This window comes from Carassius auratus, unplaced genomic scaffold, assembly GCF_003368295.1.
Source record: "Carassius auratus strain Wakin unplaced genomic scaffold, ASM336829v1 scaf_tig00215878, whole genome shotgun sequence".
Taxonomy (NCBI): domain Eukaryota; kingdom Metazoa; phylum Chordata; class Actinopteri; order Cypriniformes; family Cyprinidae; genus Carassius; species Carassius auratus.
The window spans coordinates 476,708-497,607 of record NW_020528288.1 but is presented as its reverse complement, the minus strand read 5'-3'; the positions used below and the strand labels follow the sequence as shown (position 1 = coordinate 497,607).

The 20,900-nt window shown below is 36.5% G+C and overlaps 2 protein-coding genes across 3 annotated transcripts; both read right to left on the bottom strand.

Moving 5' to 3' along the window:
* Positions 1-21: 21 nt before the first annotated feature.
* chata (choline O-acetyltransferase a) lies at positions 22-7,847 on the bottom strand. Of its 2 annotated transcripts, none has more exons than XM_026261569.1 (15): positions 7,647-7,847; positions 7,226-7,337; positions 6,657-6,848; positions 6,423-6,541; positions 5,564-5,617; positions 5,292-5,472; positions 4,965-5,142; positions 4,587-4,756; positions 4,387-4,487; positions 3,974-4,102; positions 2,929-3,051; positions 2,720-2,858; positions 2,524-2,586; positions 2,241-2,378; positions 22-2,106 (listed from the first exon to the last, which is right to left on the bottom strand). In XM_026261569.1, exons 2-15 carry the CDS (start codon positions 7,271-7,273, stop codon positions 1,828-1,830), a joined length of 1,914 nt encoding a protein of 637 aa, XP_026117354.1. In that variant the 5' UTR covers positions 7,274-7,337; positions 7,647-7,847; the 3' UTR covers positions 22-1,827. The 2 variants fall into 2 exon arrangements, with proteins under 2 accessions (XP_026117354.1, XP_026117355.1); XM_026261570.1 differs by having other exon boundaries at positions 7,226-7,334.
* A 775-nt stretch (positions 7,848-8,622) lies between these two features.
* slc18a3a (solute carrier family 18 member 3a) lies at positions 8,623-11,244 on the bottom strand. The gene has a single exon (XM_026261582.1). It carries the CDS (start codon positions 10,702-10,704, stop codon positions 9,160-9,162), a length of 1,545 nt encoding a protein of 514 aa, XP_026117367.1. The 5' UTR covers positions 10,705-11,244; the 3' UTR covers positions 8,623-9,159.
* Positions 11,245-20,900: the final 9,656 nt, after the last annotated feature.

Here is a 20,900-nt window from a genome sequence, read left to right as displayed (position 1 = left end):
GTGAACACATGATTGGTTTTGATTAGTAGCTACTTTTTATGGCATCATTAGGATACAGTGATATTGATTAATAGACAATTTATCTTTTGAAAACTCTTTTTGAAAAAATAAATATCCCAGAGTTAAATAACATCACAGTTTCAGCACTCCACCACTAGACATTACATACATTCGGTTACATCCTCATTTTTTCATGAATTTTCTGTTTTGCCCGTTCACTAGTATTCATGCTTAACATGATGTCATGATAATCAACAAACATATTCTATTACTAAAACTTGGGCTAAGGCTATAATTTCTCTAGTATCCATATTTTCTCTCTTTGTATATACTTTATATGTACTCTAGTATTTGTAACATGATTGAGTGCTTCATTAGTCTATTTTAGCTAAGCTACAGTACATATTTGATCTAGTTATAAAGTGCTAAAATGAATTTCTCAAGGCATCACTGTTTTTTATCTACTTCACAATTACTATGATGACTGGATCAACATGTAGGATATACAAATTAGACACATTTGTTTACAGTGTTCACAATATAAAGCATACTCTCACTTCAGTCTTTATCTATGTACATTAGACAGACATCAAGTATTGTTCATTTTTTAGGAATATTGTATAGACCTAGTGTGCAACACATGTCAGTATCATTTTCAGACGTAATATAAGCACATTTTCACATACACAACAATGATTGTACTTTAAAAAAAAAAAAAAAAGCTTAATTTGACACTGTGATTAAACCATTCTTCTTGGCTTCATATGTTTCTGATATTGCTATATTTTTTTAATTATTTATGCAAACTGGCTTGTTTTTAGGACCTTTCAGCATTTCAGAATATGACCAAGTAAGTAAGAATTCTCAATTTATAGAACACATAAAACACAGCACACTTTAAAGCTATAATACCATAGAGTATAAATTATATTGCCTGGTCCTGACATTTTGTTCGTATACTGCAGAATTAAAATAGACTTTGCTATATATACAGATCCTTTTTTAAAAATACATTAAATAAACTTTAAAATGCAATAGATGAGACTCACAAAGACAAAGTTAAATAGCAGCTTCTGGTCCAGTTCCACAGGGTTGTCATTCAGAGTACTATATTTTGACTGGTATCTATAACCATAAGTTATGGTAACTATGACATGACCATAAAAAAACTGGTGTAGATTGTAAACAGCTATAGGTTATCATATCATAGTTTACATGTGCATATTAATCAAGTAGATATAGTACAGCTTTTCAAAGGCAGCATAATTGAGAATGTCATTTTTTAGTACAATTTCCAATTTAGTTTCCAGCTACAAGCATCAAGGCGGCCCTCATAATAATTTTTCAGTGTTGTTGATAAAACTGTTGAAACATTCTTAAAAATATCTTCTTTTGTGTTCCACAGATGAAAGTGAGTCATACAGATTTGGAACGGCATGTTGGTAAGTAAATAATTACTGAATTTTTATTTTTGGGTGAACTATCCTATTAATGCTGCCTTTGACAGTGTCAACTATTAATATACACTTAGACAGACTGCAAAGCTGGGTAGGATTCTTAGAGTCAGGTCATATTGAAGATGACATAGTTTACTATACAGTATATCTGCTAAATTTCATCTACTCCTTTTTAATTTGTATATGCTCTCATAGGCCAAATAATGCAAAATAACTTAATAGATCTACTTTTGTCAAGTGACTATCTATATCTGTTGGTAATAAAATGGGCCTTGTTTTTGAGAATCTTATTTTCTCCCAAAATGTCGATATTTGTACAGTCACAGTGGTTTCTGCATCTTCCATATGATTCAAATGATGTAGCTTCTCGCTATGACTTGCTTCCATTCTTCATTACCTTGGTATTTCCGTCCATCTTTCCCGTGGAGTCAATTGGTTTAGCTTCACTGTTGCATTTTAGGCATAGATCTTGCATTTCCTTGAGGCACCCCTCAAGAGTCTTCACAAACAAATCTGAGCTGGTCTCAGCACTGTCACGGAAGCTTGACACGCAGAAGATGATGTGGTCCGTCTGAGGATTGTAGCAGGCTCCGTAGCCATTAGGGACAACAGGACCATAGCAGCAGAACATCTCTTCAGTGGTAGGAACCTATGCAAAGACAAGAGTTTTTGAACAAACTGATTGGTGTTAAAAAAAAAAAAATCTACATATATTAAAATAAAGATGTATGCACAAATCAATTTCGGACTATCTCATGATTTCAGTTAGGGTTTGAAGTGAACCTGGCTTGTAGAGAGAATGAAGTGGATGCTGGTGGCATAAGTTGTATCAGAAAACAGCTCTGGCTTTTCTAGTTTCAGCTCCTTGGCAATCTCTCGCAGTCCCAGCAAGTGATTGTCTATTGCCATCCCAGTGATTGCCTGTTTCCAAAGAGCAATATTTTATTGTAGAGTGGACACACTAAATGACATATGACAATCACAGTTTGATCATCACAGTCAAACATCCCTGTAACTGGCAGATTGTGTAATTGTAGTTTCAAATTCAGTTGTCCGTTTCACTTACTAGAATTGTGTAATTGGTTTGGGCTTTAATGGCAGTCCAAAGCAACGCCATTTTCTCAGCATCCTAAATAGAAAAGACAGGTTATTAAGCTACTCCTGTTTTGACAATATGCATGGCATGGACTACAGATGAGCTGACATTTCAAAATTCAGAGAAGTTTGAGTAGAATACAATGAAAATAGACTAAACTACATACAGTGGTTTTGGAGCTATTTGCCATAGCTTTCACAAATGCTAAGGCCTCAGGTGTGGAGGAGCGAATGTTGTCAACTCGTCCTTCTTGAAAGCGGCGTATTGATGCACTTTCATAGGTGGGCACTAGACGTCCATGACATCTGAGTGCAAATAAGACATAAGTCTTCACTCTGTATTACTAATACATCTTAAATTAAAGCGAAGACTGACCTGTAAAATGTAAACTGGAGGGCAACTTGAATATAAGCATCAGGGCTCATTTTCTGTTTCTTGATGAACTCTTTGCCATAACCAGTGAATTTGTTGACATTCATGTCCAGATTTTTCACAAGTCTGTGGGAATAAACAGTTAATACACTACATAGTTTGGGGTCAGTACTATTTCTTTTTTATGTTTTTGAAATTCTCTTTTGCTCACTTTAATAAAAACAAAATGTAATATTGTGAAATTTATTACATTTTGTGTACAGAACTGTTTTCTTTTCTGATATATTTTAAAATGTAAAAATAGGGGTGGTGATGGCGCAGTGGATAAGACGCATGCCATTGGTCGGAGAGACCTGGGTTCAAATCCACTGGTTGACACCAATGTGTCCCTGAGCAAGATACTTAACCTCTAGTTGCTCCAGAGGCGTGCGACCTCTGACATATATAGCAATTGTAAATAGCAATTGTAAGTCGCTTTGGATAAAAGCGTCCGCTAAATGAATAAATGTAAATGTAAAATGCAATTTATTCCTTTGATAACAAAGCTGAAATTTCAGGAACATTACTGTGTGTCAAGTTAGAAATTATTCTAGTATGCTAATTTGCTGCTCAAGGAACATTTCTTCTTATTATCAATGAAAAGAGTTGGAAACTGGGATGCCTTTCAGGATTCTTTGAAAAAGCATTTGCAATAGAAATCCTCTGTATAACTTTTAGAAATGTATTTCACTTTTATTCTTGTCTGTCACTTTTTGACAATTTAATGAATCCTGAATAAAAGTTTTTTTTTCTTTTCAAAATAAACATCTTATTGACCCCAGACCTTTTAACAGTACTGCATGCAAGAAACCAAAAATACTAAAACATTTATTGTATTTTACACTATTTATTTGTAAAAATTGTATTTATTTATATGAGCAATTGAATAATTAACTTTGATGGCTTCTAAGATATGCTTTAATAGGATGAGCAGTGTTTAGTGTAATAAATGGCATGCTGTCAGAATGAGCTTTACAGACCCTGTTGTATCAGCTGAATGTTGACATACCTCTGTAATTTGTCTGCTGAGGCTGTGAGGAACGCTTGGATATCTGGTGAGCATTTCCAGCGCAGTCGTCTGGGGGCAGGAAGCTCACTCATGCTGGCTGCCCTCACAAGCTTAGAAGGGCTTCCTCTCCTATGAGAGAAACAATCTCATTGCATCTTCACTAGCTTAGTTGCTATACTCAGGCTGTGGGCATATATCTCAAGTCGTCTCATTAGAGTTTTCCATCTCAGTCTCTTTGGCAAATACATAAATGTAACTGTGATGTGCTAGTGAGAATAAGCATGCAGAAAGATATTACAGATTCTTTCAGAAGTGAATGTATTCTTTGCATTTGCCAGACCAACAGTGCATTCTGGGTAATCAAGAGTTGTTTTGAAATTAATTTCAACGAATGAAATAATAATTTGGCTTACATGTATCTCAGAAGATATTCTGAACATTGCACGAGCACTATTCCTTCAAAAGGGGAGTGTTCACATACAACACCACAGCATCCATCTGCACCTATTACAAACTGAAATCGTTACAGTCGTTTAATTTTAGAATAAATTTTTTTCAGGGTCATTTGATTAATGCAATTTGATTCCATCCTTATTCTTTTTTTTTTTTCTACCTGCATGGGCTTGTCATACCAGCGATTGCCCCCATTTTTGTCCATCCCCCCTCCGTGGAGCATCAGTAAAGCTCGGTTGGTATCAGTCAGTTCAGTGCCAGACGGCTCGTCCAAACACACCAGACACAGACAGCGCTCAATCATGTCCAGAGAATCCCTGTTGGTAGAATCTGCACCCGATTGAGAAGTGTTACTTTTCATGTGTGTGAATTCCATTAACCTGTGCAGAACTTTTTGTTTCATCAGGGGAATTTATAGTTGTGAGAGAGCTGCTTTTCCAGATGAAGTCAAGTTGTTTTGTTTCTTAACATTTTGATGTCACATTGCAGGTCTAATAGCAGACACAGCTTGTATAGTTGAGGATAAATGAAGTCTGACCTTTGATCAGCACGCTGCGAGCCTCGGCCCACTGTGTTCTGCCATCTGATGTGAGCAGACCGATTGGAGGCAGACGCTCCTCTTCAATGTCTGCCATCTTTCTGATTCGCTCCAGTTGAGTATAAAGGTCTTTTTCATTCAACCGACGGAAGTTTATCACCACGTCGAGAACAAAAAACTGGTATGGCAGAAAACACATTAAGTCTTTGTCTTCACTGTTTGATTAGGTCTTTTTAAGACTCATTTTAAAATAAAGATTAAGAACAAGCAAAACAAAAAAAAATCATCAGATATAGTTCACTACTACGTAGATGAAGTAATACCTACCTGATTCTTACAAGCCACTATTATATGTTCAGGCTCAGGCATAACTGTGCTCTTCTGAGCCACTAAAGTGTCAATTTTTGGCCCTGGCAGACGGTAGGAGGTGAAGACCTTATTGTACTGATCCATACACAGGGGCGTCCCAGCCAGCTGCCCACGAGCATAGTCTACAGGGAGGGCACGTCTGCAATGAGCAGCATACAGCCCTGTTTAGAAAACTATGCAATTAATTATGAATGAAGTTTGTTTTGTTGAAAACAAGGAGTATAACCTACCCATCTATAAGAGATTTATACTCTAATACACCAGAAATGAGATGAGCAGCAAATCTGTAGAGGAAAAACATACACATTAGTATTTCATTTTTTTTTTTTTTAACAAGACATTTATGGTTGTTTATTTGATCAGAAATATGATAAAAACTGTAATATTGTGAAACATTACAATTAAAAATGGTTGTAATTTGTAATTTAATGGTTGTAAAGTTGCAAAGCTGGATTTTCAGCATCATTACTCCAGTCTTCAGTTTCACACAATCATTCTAATATGCTGATTTGGCACACAAGAAACATTTATTATTATTATCAGTGTTGAAAACAGGTGTGTTGCTTAACATTTTTTGTGGAAACTAATACATTTCACCAAAATTAACCAAAAGAAGCTAATCCAAGACTGATGCTTAACATTATTACTTCCTTTAATACAAAATGTGTAAGAATTTTGAAAAACATAACCTATTCTATAATAAGCCTAAAACAGAAATGTCCATCGTAGGATGTATTGTTTCCATTTTAGGACTGAAATCAACATCAGCTTATGATGGGAGGGAGACTTTGTGCACACGTGTACTAATCTGTAGATGAAACTCTCCAAAATGAGAAATGAAGTTTTAATTAATGTGGCCCTTAAATTACGTTGCCATATGGAGCTACACAGTTGTTGTGTAGATGAAATCATGCAGTGTACATAGCTGACAGTTTGCATAATCCTAATGCATATACGATATCCTTAATTTATGTAGACATCTGCATTTCCATTTAAACAAATTTATATCAATGAAGACATGCAGTGGTATCAGTCACCTCAGTTTATATGAGTAAAAATTGTCCCGACTGTATCCCCAGAGTCCCGTACCTGAGGGTATCACTTTGACTCGTGAAGTTCTGCTTGGGAAAGACCATCACAGGACTGGAGTTGACAGGTAGTGCTAATCTGTTGCTCAAATACATGTCTTCAAGCCAGTAGTCATACACCTTGGACAGTGTTCAAAAAGAGACAATTTTTAAAACATATTTAACAGACAATGTAACTCCACATTAAAAGCAAAGTTGCTTACAGAAAAGTATTAGCAATTAATGCAGTCCTTACCCAATTGGCCTTATTTTCACTTCTCTCCAGTAACTTTTTCTGAAGACATTCTCCAATCCCACCAGGTGCTCCAAATTTCTCTACAATTACCTTTGTCTTTTTGAACTGCTCCTCTGGTATTAGGTGACTCATGCACTTCAGGTACATGTCCAGTGTTTGCTGCAAGGGTGGCACTGGGAGCTTCGGGAGGCCCTAAATCGAGATCATGACCAGAGCTTTAGTGGGATTTATTAACTTAAATTTCAGTGTCAGGGACAGCTTCTACTTAAGTAGCATTTGTTTCCTTGATCTTATGGTATTTGTTCTTAAGTTAATGAGTCACTTGTCTAATTATAGAGTCTTAGTAAATCTTTCAGGCTTCAAATGATCCCAGATAAGTATTATATTTAAATAATTTTGCCCTGTGTTTCACCTGGCTGGATATAGATCATCTCTTTATAATGGCATAAAGCTAGATCATGTGTGTTTTGAATGCAGTACTGTGGTTAACAATGTTGTTTGTAATCATTATTAGAAACATAACATTGTTTACATTTTACATGCAAATATATAATAGTATTTTTACTTACACTTGGATCTCCCACATCTCTTGCTTGCTCCCTTTTCAAAACCGGCATCCTCACAGTGGTAGAGGTTCAGTCAAGAAAGATGAAAATCCACTGATAATTTTCCCAGTTTCTTCTAAAACAGACATACAGGTATGAGAGAAAGCTTGCATTGCAAATAGTTTTCAACATAAAACTTCACAAAAAAATAAAAATAAAATAAAAATGCTATTTGGATTTTTTTTTTTTCATCAGCCACATCAGTTAGACAGAGCTATGATTCCATGCCAACCTGTAACAATATTAATTAGAAGTTTATAAAGACATCTAATCCAGATTATTTTCCTCTTGAATTCAAATTAAGCAGAAAGTCTATTATAACTTTTTAGTAAGTCCTTATTTAATAAGTCTGTAAGCATATTGTGTAAACTTAAGAAATACTCACCAAAATGTCATACTCTTTGTGGAATCCGATGTCTCCAAGGATTTATCCAGATTCATAGTTCCGTCGTTTTTTTATTAAGAGGAATGTGCCGTTAATGTTGTGCGTTAACTTGTTTCAGGCTGCATACTTGCGTCCCATTCATTGCAAGTCAGGAGCTCCTTAGGATGCTCCTTAGGAAAGATGCTGAAGGAGCGGTACCTTTCTCAGACTCCACCCACTAAACTCCATTCGCTCGATGCCGCATCTGCCAGCCCACCTCATACTTTAATTCGAGTCCTTGAACAAAATTTATGAGCACCCTTCCAAGTCTCAGAGAAGAAAAAATATCCGTACACGAACGCGCTCGATAATTTAATTAAAACGAAAAGTGGAGAGGTTTATTTATACCCTCTTGCACCATAAGCAATAGTTTGTCTTATTTTAAATAAATAGCTTCGATTTACAAAAGCCTCGTGTACATTTTTAGATTAACCATTTTGGTTAATCGCTTTATATTTATGAATCTTTCTTTGGAGTGGAAAGAAAAGTTTTTTTTAAGCACAGTTCAATATATATGCTATATATTTGCTCCCCACCACAGAGGACCCTGTTACACAAGAATTTCATTTCCCGTGTGTTTTATGCATATTTATAAATATGCATGTAGTAGCCTAATTATATTTGTAACAATGTCCTATTTATGCACGTTATATCGTTTTATGAATAATTTCGTTTCTTTTTTTGTTTGTTGGCTCTTTGATGCACTAAAACTAAAGTTCTGCCTACCGCGGTATTGCATTACGTTGAACATTAATTTGTATTTTATAAATATCAATAATTACTAATTTCCTTCTTTTTAAAAGAAAAATAACATTCAAAACTAAAGAAATTTAAATTTCAGTGTATATATATATATATATAATATAAATATGTGAATGTATCTGTTTAAAGCGTGTAGATGCAAGTAGTCACAGAAAAAGCTCACAACACGGCGTTTCACATATTTTCTTTTAATTATGTACATTTTATATGCACATATGTACACCATTATATCCCATAATATACAGTAATGCATTCCAGAAATACACCCTAAACATTTAATACTTGAAACAGACACTGAAAAGGCAGGATTCACACCAGTTCCATAATTTTTTCATAGAAGGTGTCAGGTGACATTTTGCATATTATTTGTAACAGCACAAAATCGGCGGAATAACTTCAACGAAGGCCCATTTAATACGTACATACGCATCTTCATATTTAATATGTTTGCACCATATTTATATCCCTGAATACAATTTAATACAGCGGAATACTATACAGTGAAATTATTTATTCTTACACTTCTTCTATTGGAGAAAAAATATTGAGCTCATCATTTCAGTAAATAGATTAAATCGTAAGACTGTATGCCGTTCACCAATAGTTTTCCTCGGGACAATGAGTAACATGTAAATGAGTGGATGAAAAACATTTATATTCAGCAGAGGTTTTAACAGGATTGTAACACATGAACTAGAACGGACTACTCAGATTATATGTATTCTGGCTCAGACGTCTCTTCTTCAGAGAAGGACTTTGATTGTCCAGCAAATGTCCCGTTCTCGTCGATGGGCACGCAGTTACCGGATGAACTGTAGCCGTGCTTCTTTCTTTGGCGTTCTTCCATTCTGATGGTGTCGTACAGACCCGTGGCTCCCTCCTCCAGTAACATGTTTCTCTCAGAGTGAGATGGTTTCATTAAGCTTACGTTGCGCAGGAGAAGCAAGGCAGGTGCGTAAAGTACGTTCGCCAGACCCATGCCCAGATTAAGCTGCACAAAACCGAGATCGTGCACTATTTTACCGGCCACGATGGGACCCAGAGCGTAGGCAACACAGTAGGAGATGTCTGCAATAGCGTACACACTACCGTACACAGACACGTGACGGACGTCTACGAGAAAAGCGAGCGTGGGTAATAAAGCTGTGTCTACCAGTGCAATACCGAAACAAATACCACACAGGGGGATTATCAGCTGCTCAAAGGTTTTGCACGCCGGCACAATGCAAGAGCTGGCACCAATGATGACCATGCCAAGCGCCCCATAAAACCACTGCAAGTGTGGATACTGTGCTGCCAGCTTGACAGTGATATAAACACCTAATATGTGAGGGAAAAAGGCCGGGAGCCAGGTGAGCCCAATCTCCCACTGGGATGAATGCATGGTCTCCTCCATCCAATTGGCGATGGTGGGCTCCAGGAAGGCAAGAGGGATGTTACATGTGGTCAAAGCTCCTGCCACAACTGCTATGTAGGGATCAATCATTAGTTTGTAAATTGGGGTACCAACCGGCATATTTTCTCTAGTCCTACTGGAAAAGGGCTTTAGGACAGTCATGCATAGTATACCGTCTGCCAAACATATACAGGCGAGCACAAGGAACGGCACACGTTTGCCCACGAACTCGTACAGTACCCCTCCAAACGGGGGCGCCGCCAGGCTTCCGAACGAGATGAACGCGAGGGCAATGCCCAGCGCGCGGCTTCTCTCTGCCTCCTCCGTGAACTTGTCTGCGATCATGGCAATCCCAGAAGTGTCTGCGAACGCCGAGCCGAGCCCTTGCAGACTGCGCGCCACGAACAGAGTCGCGTAGTTCTCGGCGAAGCTAAAAATGCACGTCGAGACGAACATGATACTGAGTCCAATTAAAAGTGGGATGTCATAGCCGACTCGGTCTATGAAAGTTCCGGTCAAAGGATTGACAATGAGCTGCAAAATGGCTTTTGAGGCGAAAAGCACGCCGATCTGCAAGTCAAAGTTCTCGTTTTGCGTGCTGTTGGTTGAAGAATTACCCGTTACATGATGCGCCTGCTCTGATTCGCTCTCTAAGCGCGCTAAATAATCGGGCACAATTGGCACGATGACCATGTAAAGCATATTGTCTAAAAGAAGTGCCACACAAACTATGACTAGAATAATCCTTCTTTGTCGCTCGGGGTCCTGGATCGCGGATCCTAACTGTTTAGTTCTTTCCCCCATCTCTGATAGTTTAACGGCGGCGGTTTGAGCCAAGCCACCCGATTCCTCCGTAGCCATGATCCACACTTTGGTCAGTTCAAGCAAAAGACTCTTAACTCTCTACTACACTGTGCTTTTCTCCCACAGAAAGTCTGCGCACATTGGGTTGTCCAGCACTCCCTGAATAGTGAAGCCTAGGCGCGCGGACCAACTTTTCCTGCTTTACCTTGCAGTCCTTCGTTGCGCGTGCATTTCCTCTCTCGCGACTGCTGTCAGGCAGTGTTGTTTCATCGTATTCGGGTGAGGGAGCCGAGTCAAAAACTCAAAGTCAGGTCAAAACATTCGCCTTCTTGGTTTTCTCCTTCTTCACGCTGTCATTGTAGCAGGACGCACGGAGTGCGAATGCGCATCTATAGATGAATTCACCTGTAGCGCGATGTCATCATTTCTCCTCAGCTGTCTTCTTATTGATGCCACCCAATGCAGATGCGCTTACATGTTGATTCCTTTGGAATCGCTCTTCTTTTTTTCCCAAGGATGTGACGCACTGTTTGCTACCCCCTCAAGTGGTTCCCCAACCAGCTGGGTCTTTTATGCTCATTTAACACATCAAGCCACTACCCAGTAACGCCAGGCTGTGCTGTGCTTTATAACTTTCTAATATTGAGCGAGCTTCTGTAACTGCTTAGGACCACAAACCTTAAGTCAACGAGCTCGACAGATATGCTGACTGCGAGGAAGATGACTTCTAGTGCTATTTTAGTAGTTCTGTAAGAACTCACTCTCTCACTTACTCACTGAGAAGTTTACTGATCACCATTTGTTTTTGAAAAAGAAACCATACGCTTTCATTTGTTTTAATAAACATACTCTCGAAAGTTGTATGTTAATAAACCAGACAGGTTGTATTATGTATTATTGATTACATTTCAAAATATGGTTTTAGGTTTCAGTCCGACGGAAAGGGAGAAAGAAAAAATCGAAAAGAAAAATTACGCACACAATGTGTAATCTACCCCTTACACCTAATGCATAGTTTAGCTGAAGTGGAATAATTGATGTGTAATCATGTCATGCAAGTTTAAAATGGGTTTAATTTGTTTGATCAAAATTTTTATTATGATGAGGGACGATCGTGTAGAAAATCAAAACGAGCATTTCTAATATATCTATAGAATGTATAAGAGAAGATATAAGAGAAAAGCCATTTTATAAAAAAAAAAAAAAGGCAAACAGTTTTCCATTTGATACATTTAATGTATTGTTTAAAAATCAGGTCATTGAATTTCAGCACCACAGCTGGTTGGACAGCTCCTCATCCTTTGCAGCTAAGATTGATCAGCTGTAAACTGTGAAGATTTGTCCAGAAGCTTTCAAGGTAGAAGTGACAGGAATAAGCATTGTCATTTTTAAAAATATTTTTTTCCTTGCAGTTGACTGACAGCCAGGATGTATAGTTTGCGCTTGTATGCTATATGATCAGTGGTTTTAGTGATAGTGTAACGCCATCTGCTGTGCAAACACGGGAGCGTACTCAGTTTGGCATTTCCTGCCCTCTGAACAACACTAATAATTGGGGGTTAATGACATCTAGTGGTTTATTTGATGTACTGCAGCGGGTCAAACCTGTGCCAAATGTGAATCTAAACATAAGGTCTTCCAGTTTATTACAGAAACAATGTTGATGTTGGTTGATGGCTTGTGATACAAATTTAACTTAAAAGCCTACTGAAATCAGAAAAAAGCCTGTTAGAGCTATGGTTGATACTTGTTAGTGTTCTTGTTAAAGAATAATCAAATTCCAAAAATGAAGTACTTGTAATTAGATTTACATTTTAAAATACTTTTACATTTACTTTTTTTTATTGATCAGATGATTGCATATTATTCACACAATAGCATTAAATGATTCAAAATATATGTATTTTCCCTATTTCTTTATTTCCATCTTTTAAATGTTCCTCTCTCAAATAGCACACCACTTATATACATTCAGAAAGTCTTCCAGTTTTGTGGCATCTCAGTTTTCTGTGTAATTATAGCCACTTGACTAGTGAGTGGTCTTTGTGTGAATGTCCACAAAACATTCAAAGACCATTCACTAGTCAAGTGTCTATAATTACACAAAACAATTTAGAGATTATACAACATTCAAACTCTGGATTTACAAAAATCATACCAATTTAGTGCATTTCAGCATTGCATTAGCTACCCATGAACACATTCATTTGTATATGAATTAGCACTCAATATGTTATTTAAACACATCTTTGAATGTTAAATGACATGTAGGCCAAGTATGGTAACCCGTGCATTTAACCCATCCAAGTTCACACACACACACACGCACACACACACACACACACACACACAGCAGTGAGTAGTGAAAACACACACTGTGCCATATTTCCTGTAGTGCCTGGGTTAGGTACATGCCTTGATCAAGATTACCTCATTTGTGGGTATTGAGAGTAGAAGAGAACCCCCACCTACATTTTCTATCAGTACCAAGTATCAAACCCGCAACCTTCGGATGACACCTCTGGCTCCCTAACTATTAGGCCACAACTGTCCCCTAGCCTTCCTTTTGGAAGGCTTTTATATTTCAAAGACATTAAAATGTATATAGTCATGTTATTTGTTATTTACATGTTATGTATGGATTCCAGAACTTATTTTTCATATATTTACTTAATATATTTTCATATTCATATCCTTAAGGTAATATTATCCGTCATCACAGCCTCAACTTCCACTGCTATGCAGATGACACCCAGCTCTATATCAATTCTCAACACAACTCACCCTTTCCCACCAACTCCATATCAGCTTGTATTAATGATAGAAATGCCTGGATGATCAAAACCTTTCTCAAATTTGACACTGATAAAACAGATCTACTACGTGTCGGTTCACCAATCCTTCCTACCTCACATTTATTTCTCCACTCACTGAATCTGCCTACTTTTACCTTCGTAATATCACTCGCTTGCATTCCAATTATGCTGAGACACTGGTTCACTCCTTCATTATTTCTCAACTCGACTACAGTTCTTCTCTTTTTTCTATGGTCTACCAAACACAAAAAAAACCTTCTCACATTACTCCCATCCTACACAGACTTCATTGGCTACCTGTTTGTTTTCATATTCAATACAAGATTCTCCCTTATTACCTTCAAAGCACTTCATGGCCTTGCCCCTCCACCCCAAAAATATATATTTCTGATCTCATTCATACTTACTCCCCAGTTCGCACACCACGCTCTTCAGATACAGGTCTACAGTTCATTTGTTTGGTGGACAAGTGTTTTGTATCTCTGCCCCCACACTCTGGAATTTTATTCCCAAACACAGTTGTGATCTTTCTTAAATACAGGATTTCAAACCCCACCTTAAAACATATATTTAAATTTCTTGCTTCTCTGATCTCTGACTGCATTCCATTGATTTCATGTTTATATATATATATATATATATATATATATATATATATATATATATATATATATATATATATATATATATATATATATATATATATAAACATGAAATCAATGGAATGAATCATACATATATGCTGAATATGCTGAACAACAATGCAAAAAATTTAATGCACTATAACTTTATCCCTCACAGCCTCATTTCCATTCCTGTCAAAAAAATAAATAAGGCTATCCTGGTTAAGGTCTATTGGCATAGAAATCAGCAATTAATTGAATGATTGTATTAACTCCTACCACAAGATGGCTCTTGTAAGGCGTACAGGCTCAACATGCTGTGTATAATATTAACATATGGCGTGCGGTGGTGATTTGAAATGGGGAGGCCCATATATATTTGTGTGTGTGTATAGGTCCCTGTTGCACTTAATGTTGTCACATTTTCCTGGTTAAATAAATATTACATAAATATAAATATTTATTCTAAAATAATAACTAAAGCCAGTAACAATTTTAACTATATTTTGGAAACAATCTACAATAATGTTTCATTAATTAACATTAGTTAACTACTTTAATTAACATGAACTAAGAATAAACAATAGCCTACTTCTACAGCATTTATTAATCTTAGTAAATATTTCAATTTCAGCATTTACTAATGCGCTATTAAGATCAGAAGTTGTGTTTGTTAACATTAGTTTATGCATTGTGAACTAACATGAACTAGCAATGAACAAGAGTATTTTTATTAACTAATTTAAAAAAGATTCATACATAGTGTAATAAATGTTCATTGCTTGTTCATGTTAGTTACATTAAATGACACCTAATTGTAAAATGTTACCAATATTCTTTTTATTTGTGAACTGATGTTCAGCTGTTCTTTTTAATAGTCAACTTATTTCAGGTTTTCATCATAAAAGCTCTGTAAACACTGCCACAGACACAAAGATATATCTTTTCATTTCATCACGCCGAATGCTTACTAAAAACTGATGCAGTCATCACGTTTTCAGACTATTTCAAGTTTTATTTTGATGTGACACAAAGTAGTGGTATCTAAGTGGGAGTTGTTTACTTTATAATTATTCAATAACGCCATATTTTTCTTCATTCAGACCAAGAGGTCGCACGAAAAAAAGAGTCAAGATTTATTGCATAAACCAATCACATTCAATCATAACTGATCATATCCAATTATAGTGCGATGGATTTCCTCCTCTCATGTGACTTTGCCCATTTATTCTCAATTACAACCCAGAAAAGTCACGGCACACTAAGGGGTCTCTGTTGTAAGTCTATGGACTGAAGGGAGGCAAGCCACCGCTGTAACTTTAAATTTTAAATTGTTGCTGTTGGACAGTGTTACTTTCCAATAAAATTACTGACTTTTATACTTTTAATGCCATGTTTAGTAATCTACATCCAGATTTGCAACCCTTAATATCTCCACGCTTAGTGGAAAAACCCGCTAACTGGCCGATTAATTGGGAACTCGAAACGTCGATATCGCCTGCATACACAAAAAACAAGGGGGAAATGCGCTAAGGCGAGAGACATAGGGCAAGGGTATAAGTTCTACTACTATTGAGTAACAAATAGCCAAAAGGGATTGGTGATCCTCATCAGTAAGAAGCTGCACGACAACGTAGTTGAAGTCCGCTTCATCTCGGATAGCCTCATGTTAATTAAGATCAACACCAGGTCGGTGATCCTGCTATGCCCCCAGATCTGGTGTACTGATGCTGAAAGGGAGGAATTCTTGCACCAGGTCGATGATCACCTTCAATCAATCAACATCAGTGAGCATCTCCTGATTGTCGGCAACCTCAACGGGCATGCCGGTGCTTCGTGAGATGGGTATGAGCAGGTACACAGTGGACAAGGCTATTTAATTCGAAATAAAGAGGGCGGCTGAATTCTCGATGGCACAGAGGCCCACGATCTGGTTGTTGCCAACACATTTTTTAGAAACGTCACTCCCATCACGCCACTTACACCAGTGGCAGACGTTCGACTCAGATTGACTATTGGCTTGTATGATGATGATGACCAGCCTGTTCAAACACTCTGGGCAAATGTGACCAAGAAGATCCACGATGCGGCAGGAGAGTGCCTCGTTATGACTAAGACAGGATGACCCTTCATCGACAAACAGGTCTGATGGTGGACCAACGAAGTGCAAGAAGCCACAAAGGCAAAGAAGGTGGTGGTGTGTCTCTCGGGCAGCCAACAACTGGCAAGAATACCAACGACTAATGTTGAAAGCAAAAAAGATAGTGGCTACCGCAAAAGCCTGGCACTATGCTGAGCTCTACGCCCAGCTTGATACCCCCGAAGGAGCCAACCAAATCTACAAAATTGCAAATTCTCACCATCACTTGACCCTTTTACTTTATAGACAAAGTGGCATAATTTCACTATGATAAAATGTATTAAATTAAGCATAAACAAACCCACACAAAAAAAGAAAATAAATATGTGGTGAGGGAGGCAAGGTTCAGCGAGGTCTGCTGCGTGAGAGAAAGTTGGGATTAAGTGGGTCAAATGCAAATGACAAACACCTGTATCTGATTCCAATAATTGGTGTGGAGAGACCACATAAGAGCCTGGGAGTGAGCTGGTGGAGAGAGAGACACATGACTGCTATCTGGTGGGAAGACTGTGCCTGCTCTGGAGAGCCCTGTGAAATTGTTGTATACGAATTGTGCTATACTGAGCGCTGGTAGCGTTTATGTTTATTTATTGAATGTGAATGAAGTTCACCAGAAGCAGTCCCTCCGACCCTGTCCTCTTCCTTCCGACCAATCGTTGACTTTGTTACAGAATTATAATAAACCTTTGCATCACATGATGTTGTGCATTTATTCAGGGCATGGACTGTAGTGCACTACATAACATGCATTCAAATGGTCTGTTTCCCCCCTAGGAGCTGTTGTTTTCATGTGCTCTTTCTGTCTTCCTCTCACTCTCTTTTTTAATCCCTCTCTCTACAGCCTGTCTTTGCAGTCTACTCATTCACTGGAAATAATATGGTTTTAATTCCTTGCATTGGCTTGGCGTGAAGCACATACGTCATATCCCCAATCCCTCCTCCTCCTTTTCTTCACTGGATTAGTTCCCTGAGGATCAAAGTTTTTGTGCTGTTCCAGCCTAAAACTCCATTCTGATCTGATCTGAAATCATGGAAAACAAGTTCACCATGTAATCTCCTGTGGTAAAAAAGTATTAATTCATGATGTCCGTGTTTGTTGAAGCAATGTTTACACTCCCATTTTATTGGCTTCAAAAGCTGTAATAAGCTGAAGTCTGTCTTTTATTTCAGTGTTTTGACACTTTTAGATATTTGCTCTGATTGTATTCTTTTTTGACAGGATATTCAATATTCTCTGAATTATATATATATATATATATATATATATATATATATATATGTGTGTGTGTGTGTGTGTGTGTGTGTGTGTGTGTGTGTGTGTGTGTGTGTGTGTGTGTGTGTGTGTATAAAAGAATCACTAAATCTTGAGAAACACATTTTTACAAGCTCGTAAAGTCTTCTTCTTGAGTCTTGTTCAACATTTGTACTTATCTGGTGGGAATGTTCTGAGATGATTTCATTTGTGTTTGATCTTTTAATATATTTTTTTTCCATACAGGCCACATTTACATGCACATACTGTATAATATGAGAATATAGTGTTTGACATCAAACCATGTGTTCTTGTCATGCCAAGTAACAAATCACAGACCTGCTGCACATGTGGACATGTGAAATTGAAATATGCAGGGGGGGGGGGGGGGGGGGGTGGGGGGATTATTAAAAATGTTTAATCCATGCTCCTGAGTGAATAATAAACAAAAGGATTAAACTAACCTTGTTGAGAAAATTCAATTTCATTAATGGAGGCTGGCTCAGACAGCAGCCAAGCTAGTCACTTGTAAAATTAACCCAAGATAAGAAATCGTTACACATCATCAGCTCTCTATTTCTCTTTATATTAACAGGCGAAAACATGGACAGGCAGATTCACATTTAAAAGTCATGTTTCCAGATTGGGGATCTGTTGTATGTGACATAAAAATTTAGAGAGACTGAGGAATCTATGCCGCCCATTGTCCACTTGTAGTGAAAACTAGCTTTGATTCTGGAGTCACAAATTTGACAAAGTACTGATAACAATGTAAATTCATTGTTTATTAAATAAATTAAACTCAATTCTGCATTTTTTTTTCTCAGGCTGGCTGCTTAAGATTTTATTTTATTACACCATTACATTAAATTGGCTCAAGTTATTACTAAAATTAATATTTACATTTACATTTAGTCAGTTAGCAGATGCTTTTATCCAAAGCGACTTATAAATTGAGGCAACAGAAGCAATCAAACCAGCAGAAGAGCAATATTATGTTAGTTCTGTGACTAGTATCGGTTAGTCTAACACACGCAGGGTATGTTATTGTTATTTTTAAATAAAAACACAAGCGGGTCTAATAGAAGTCAAATAGAGAGTGCATATGTTATAATAATAATAACAAAAAATCAAGTAGGTAGAATAGAAATGACTATACAGTGCTAGTCATAGAGGGCAAAGTGTAGATGGAAGAGAGCTTCTTTTGCCGTTTCTTGGAGATGGCTAAACACTCAGCTGCTCGAATTGTTGGGCATATAGCCTGACAAAAATTATTGCGTATTTTTTTTTTGCTTGCATGAATGGACATTGTTATTATTAACTAAAACTATTACAAATTATTTTTTTTAAAGCTAAAATAAAAATAAATATTGGATGAAGAAAACTAAAAACCCCAAAAAAAAAACCTATACTATTTTTAGATAAATATTAATTTGAGATACTAAAACTAAAACATAAGTAAATTAAAGCTACATATAAAAACTGAAACAATTCAATAATAAAAATGACAAAATCACTAAGAATGTCTAAATTGTAAATTAAAAGGAAAAATATGAACAAAAGCTAATTCAAAACATTAATAAATACTACAAAAGTATAGAGATAGTATTTAAATAATTGATTAATTTATTTTATTTATGGATTCATTAATTATTGATATCCAGGTTTTTCCTGTCTTTTTTTAAGGTCAGATTAAATTACAACAAAAGTCATGTAGGCAATATGCATATATCCCTTTTTATTCCACAATAGTTAATATGACTTTAGCACTTTAAATGACTGAGAACACAGCGCTCTCTAAAGAGCAATGACGCACACATCAGTAATCCAGATTACATTATGTCCATAATCCTTTAAAGTACAATTTCTAAAAAAAACAAAAAAAACACCAGAAATATTTTTTTACTGTTTTATGTCTAATTGTTCAAACATTATGTTTATGAACACACGGTAGCACAAATTCCCAAAATCTCAATTTGTTTAGTGCTAAATGTAATAAATGGAGCTTGCTTTTATCATTTTTCCACTGGTTTTGTGTTGACTATCACTTGTTGTGAAAACGCTGCCAGCATGAACTGCAAGTTCTGTTGTTATGAGAGACATTTTCTTCCCAATTCCATTTGCTGAACATCTGCTTCAAATGTTGTTTAATCAAATAAAAAATAGATGACTTCTGGCAGCCATTTTGACCTTTCACTCTGCTCTTGAACCTTTCGGACATCTGATCGTAAGCTTGTGACTGATTACTCTGGATTGCAAGGCAGCGGATCAGACACTCTCGATGTCAGTACAATGTGTTACATGTTATGAACTGACTACATACCAAAGAACCGTTTGTATCACATACTGACATCACATGTGTGATTTATTATTTCACTTGTCTAGACCTCAAAGCAAATTCACTTGGATTGCACAAAGCTGTGGACGATTCGTGTTAATATACAGAAAATGTTTTGAAGAATCTTTCCTTTTTTATTCCAAGTAGAAAAATAGATTTCAAATAACTGGACAATGAGATTCCATATTTATGTCAGTTATGCATTGGTTTACCTCTGTAAAACCTCTGTATGTTTCAAAATTGCTAACCAGTTGTGTGACTTGGGTGCCCTCCACAAATTTGCCACATTTTTAGATGACATCTGGCTATTATAAAAAATATTGTTTCATTTTTATAAGCATTCTTTCCATGCACCAGAATCTTTTAGTGGTATGCAAATAAGTGGCCTAAATTAATAATTTGTAAAGTACGCTTTAAGCTTTTAGTTTTAGTAAGTTTTTTAAGTTTAAGGTTTTTTTTTAGTTGTTTTGTGGATTTCTGAATGCAGGATCATTAAAATTAAAGAAATAACCAGGCGTATGTAAGTAATATATAAATATCAATATACGTAGAAGCTAAAGCCATCTCTTATGTCAGCAATTATTTGTGACTTCAAAGAAAGAAGGGAAAAAATACACTAATGAGGCCATATAAAATACAAATGATGTAAAGATATTTTAATTTAAAAATTCTTTAATTTAAAAATGCTGACCATTGTAAGATTTGCAGTTATGGAATGAACATCTTCGTAGTTCTTCAGTTCACTGAAATGTTCAGTGGTCCAGCGAACTCAATTAAGACATAATGAATTAGCCACCAATGTTTATTTCACTGTTGTGCATCTTGGCCGAGATACAGAGATATGAGATGTTGCTGACAATACATCCACTGAACATTATTCACAGGTTAATGAAAGTGCACTTGAGGAAGTCGAGCTAAATAGCTAATAGTTGATACTACTGTACAGTACATTGTCATATGAGTTGAAAAAGCCATATATATTCTGTATTATATCAGTTTACTTCTATCTGTTCTCCTTTTATCCATCAACTAAAACTCAGTAGTTAACTTGTTATGCACTTCATTATGTCAGCATATTATATCA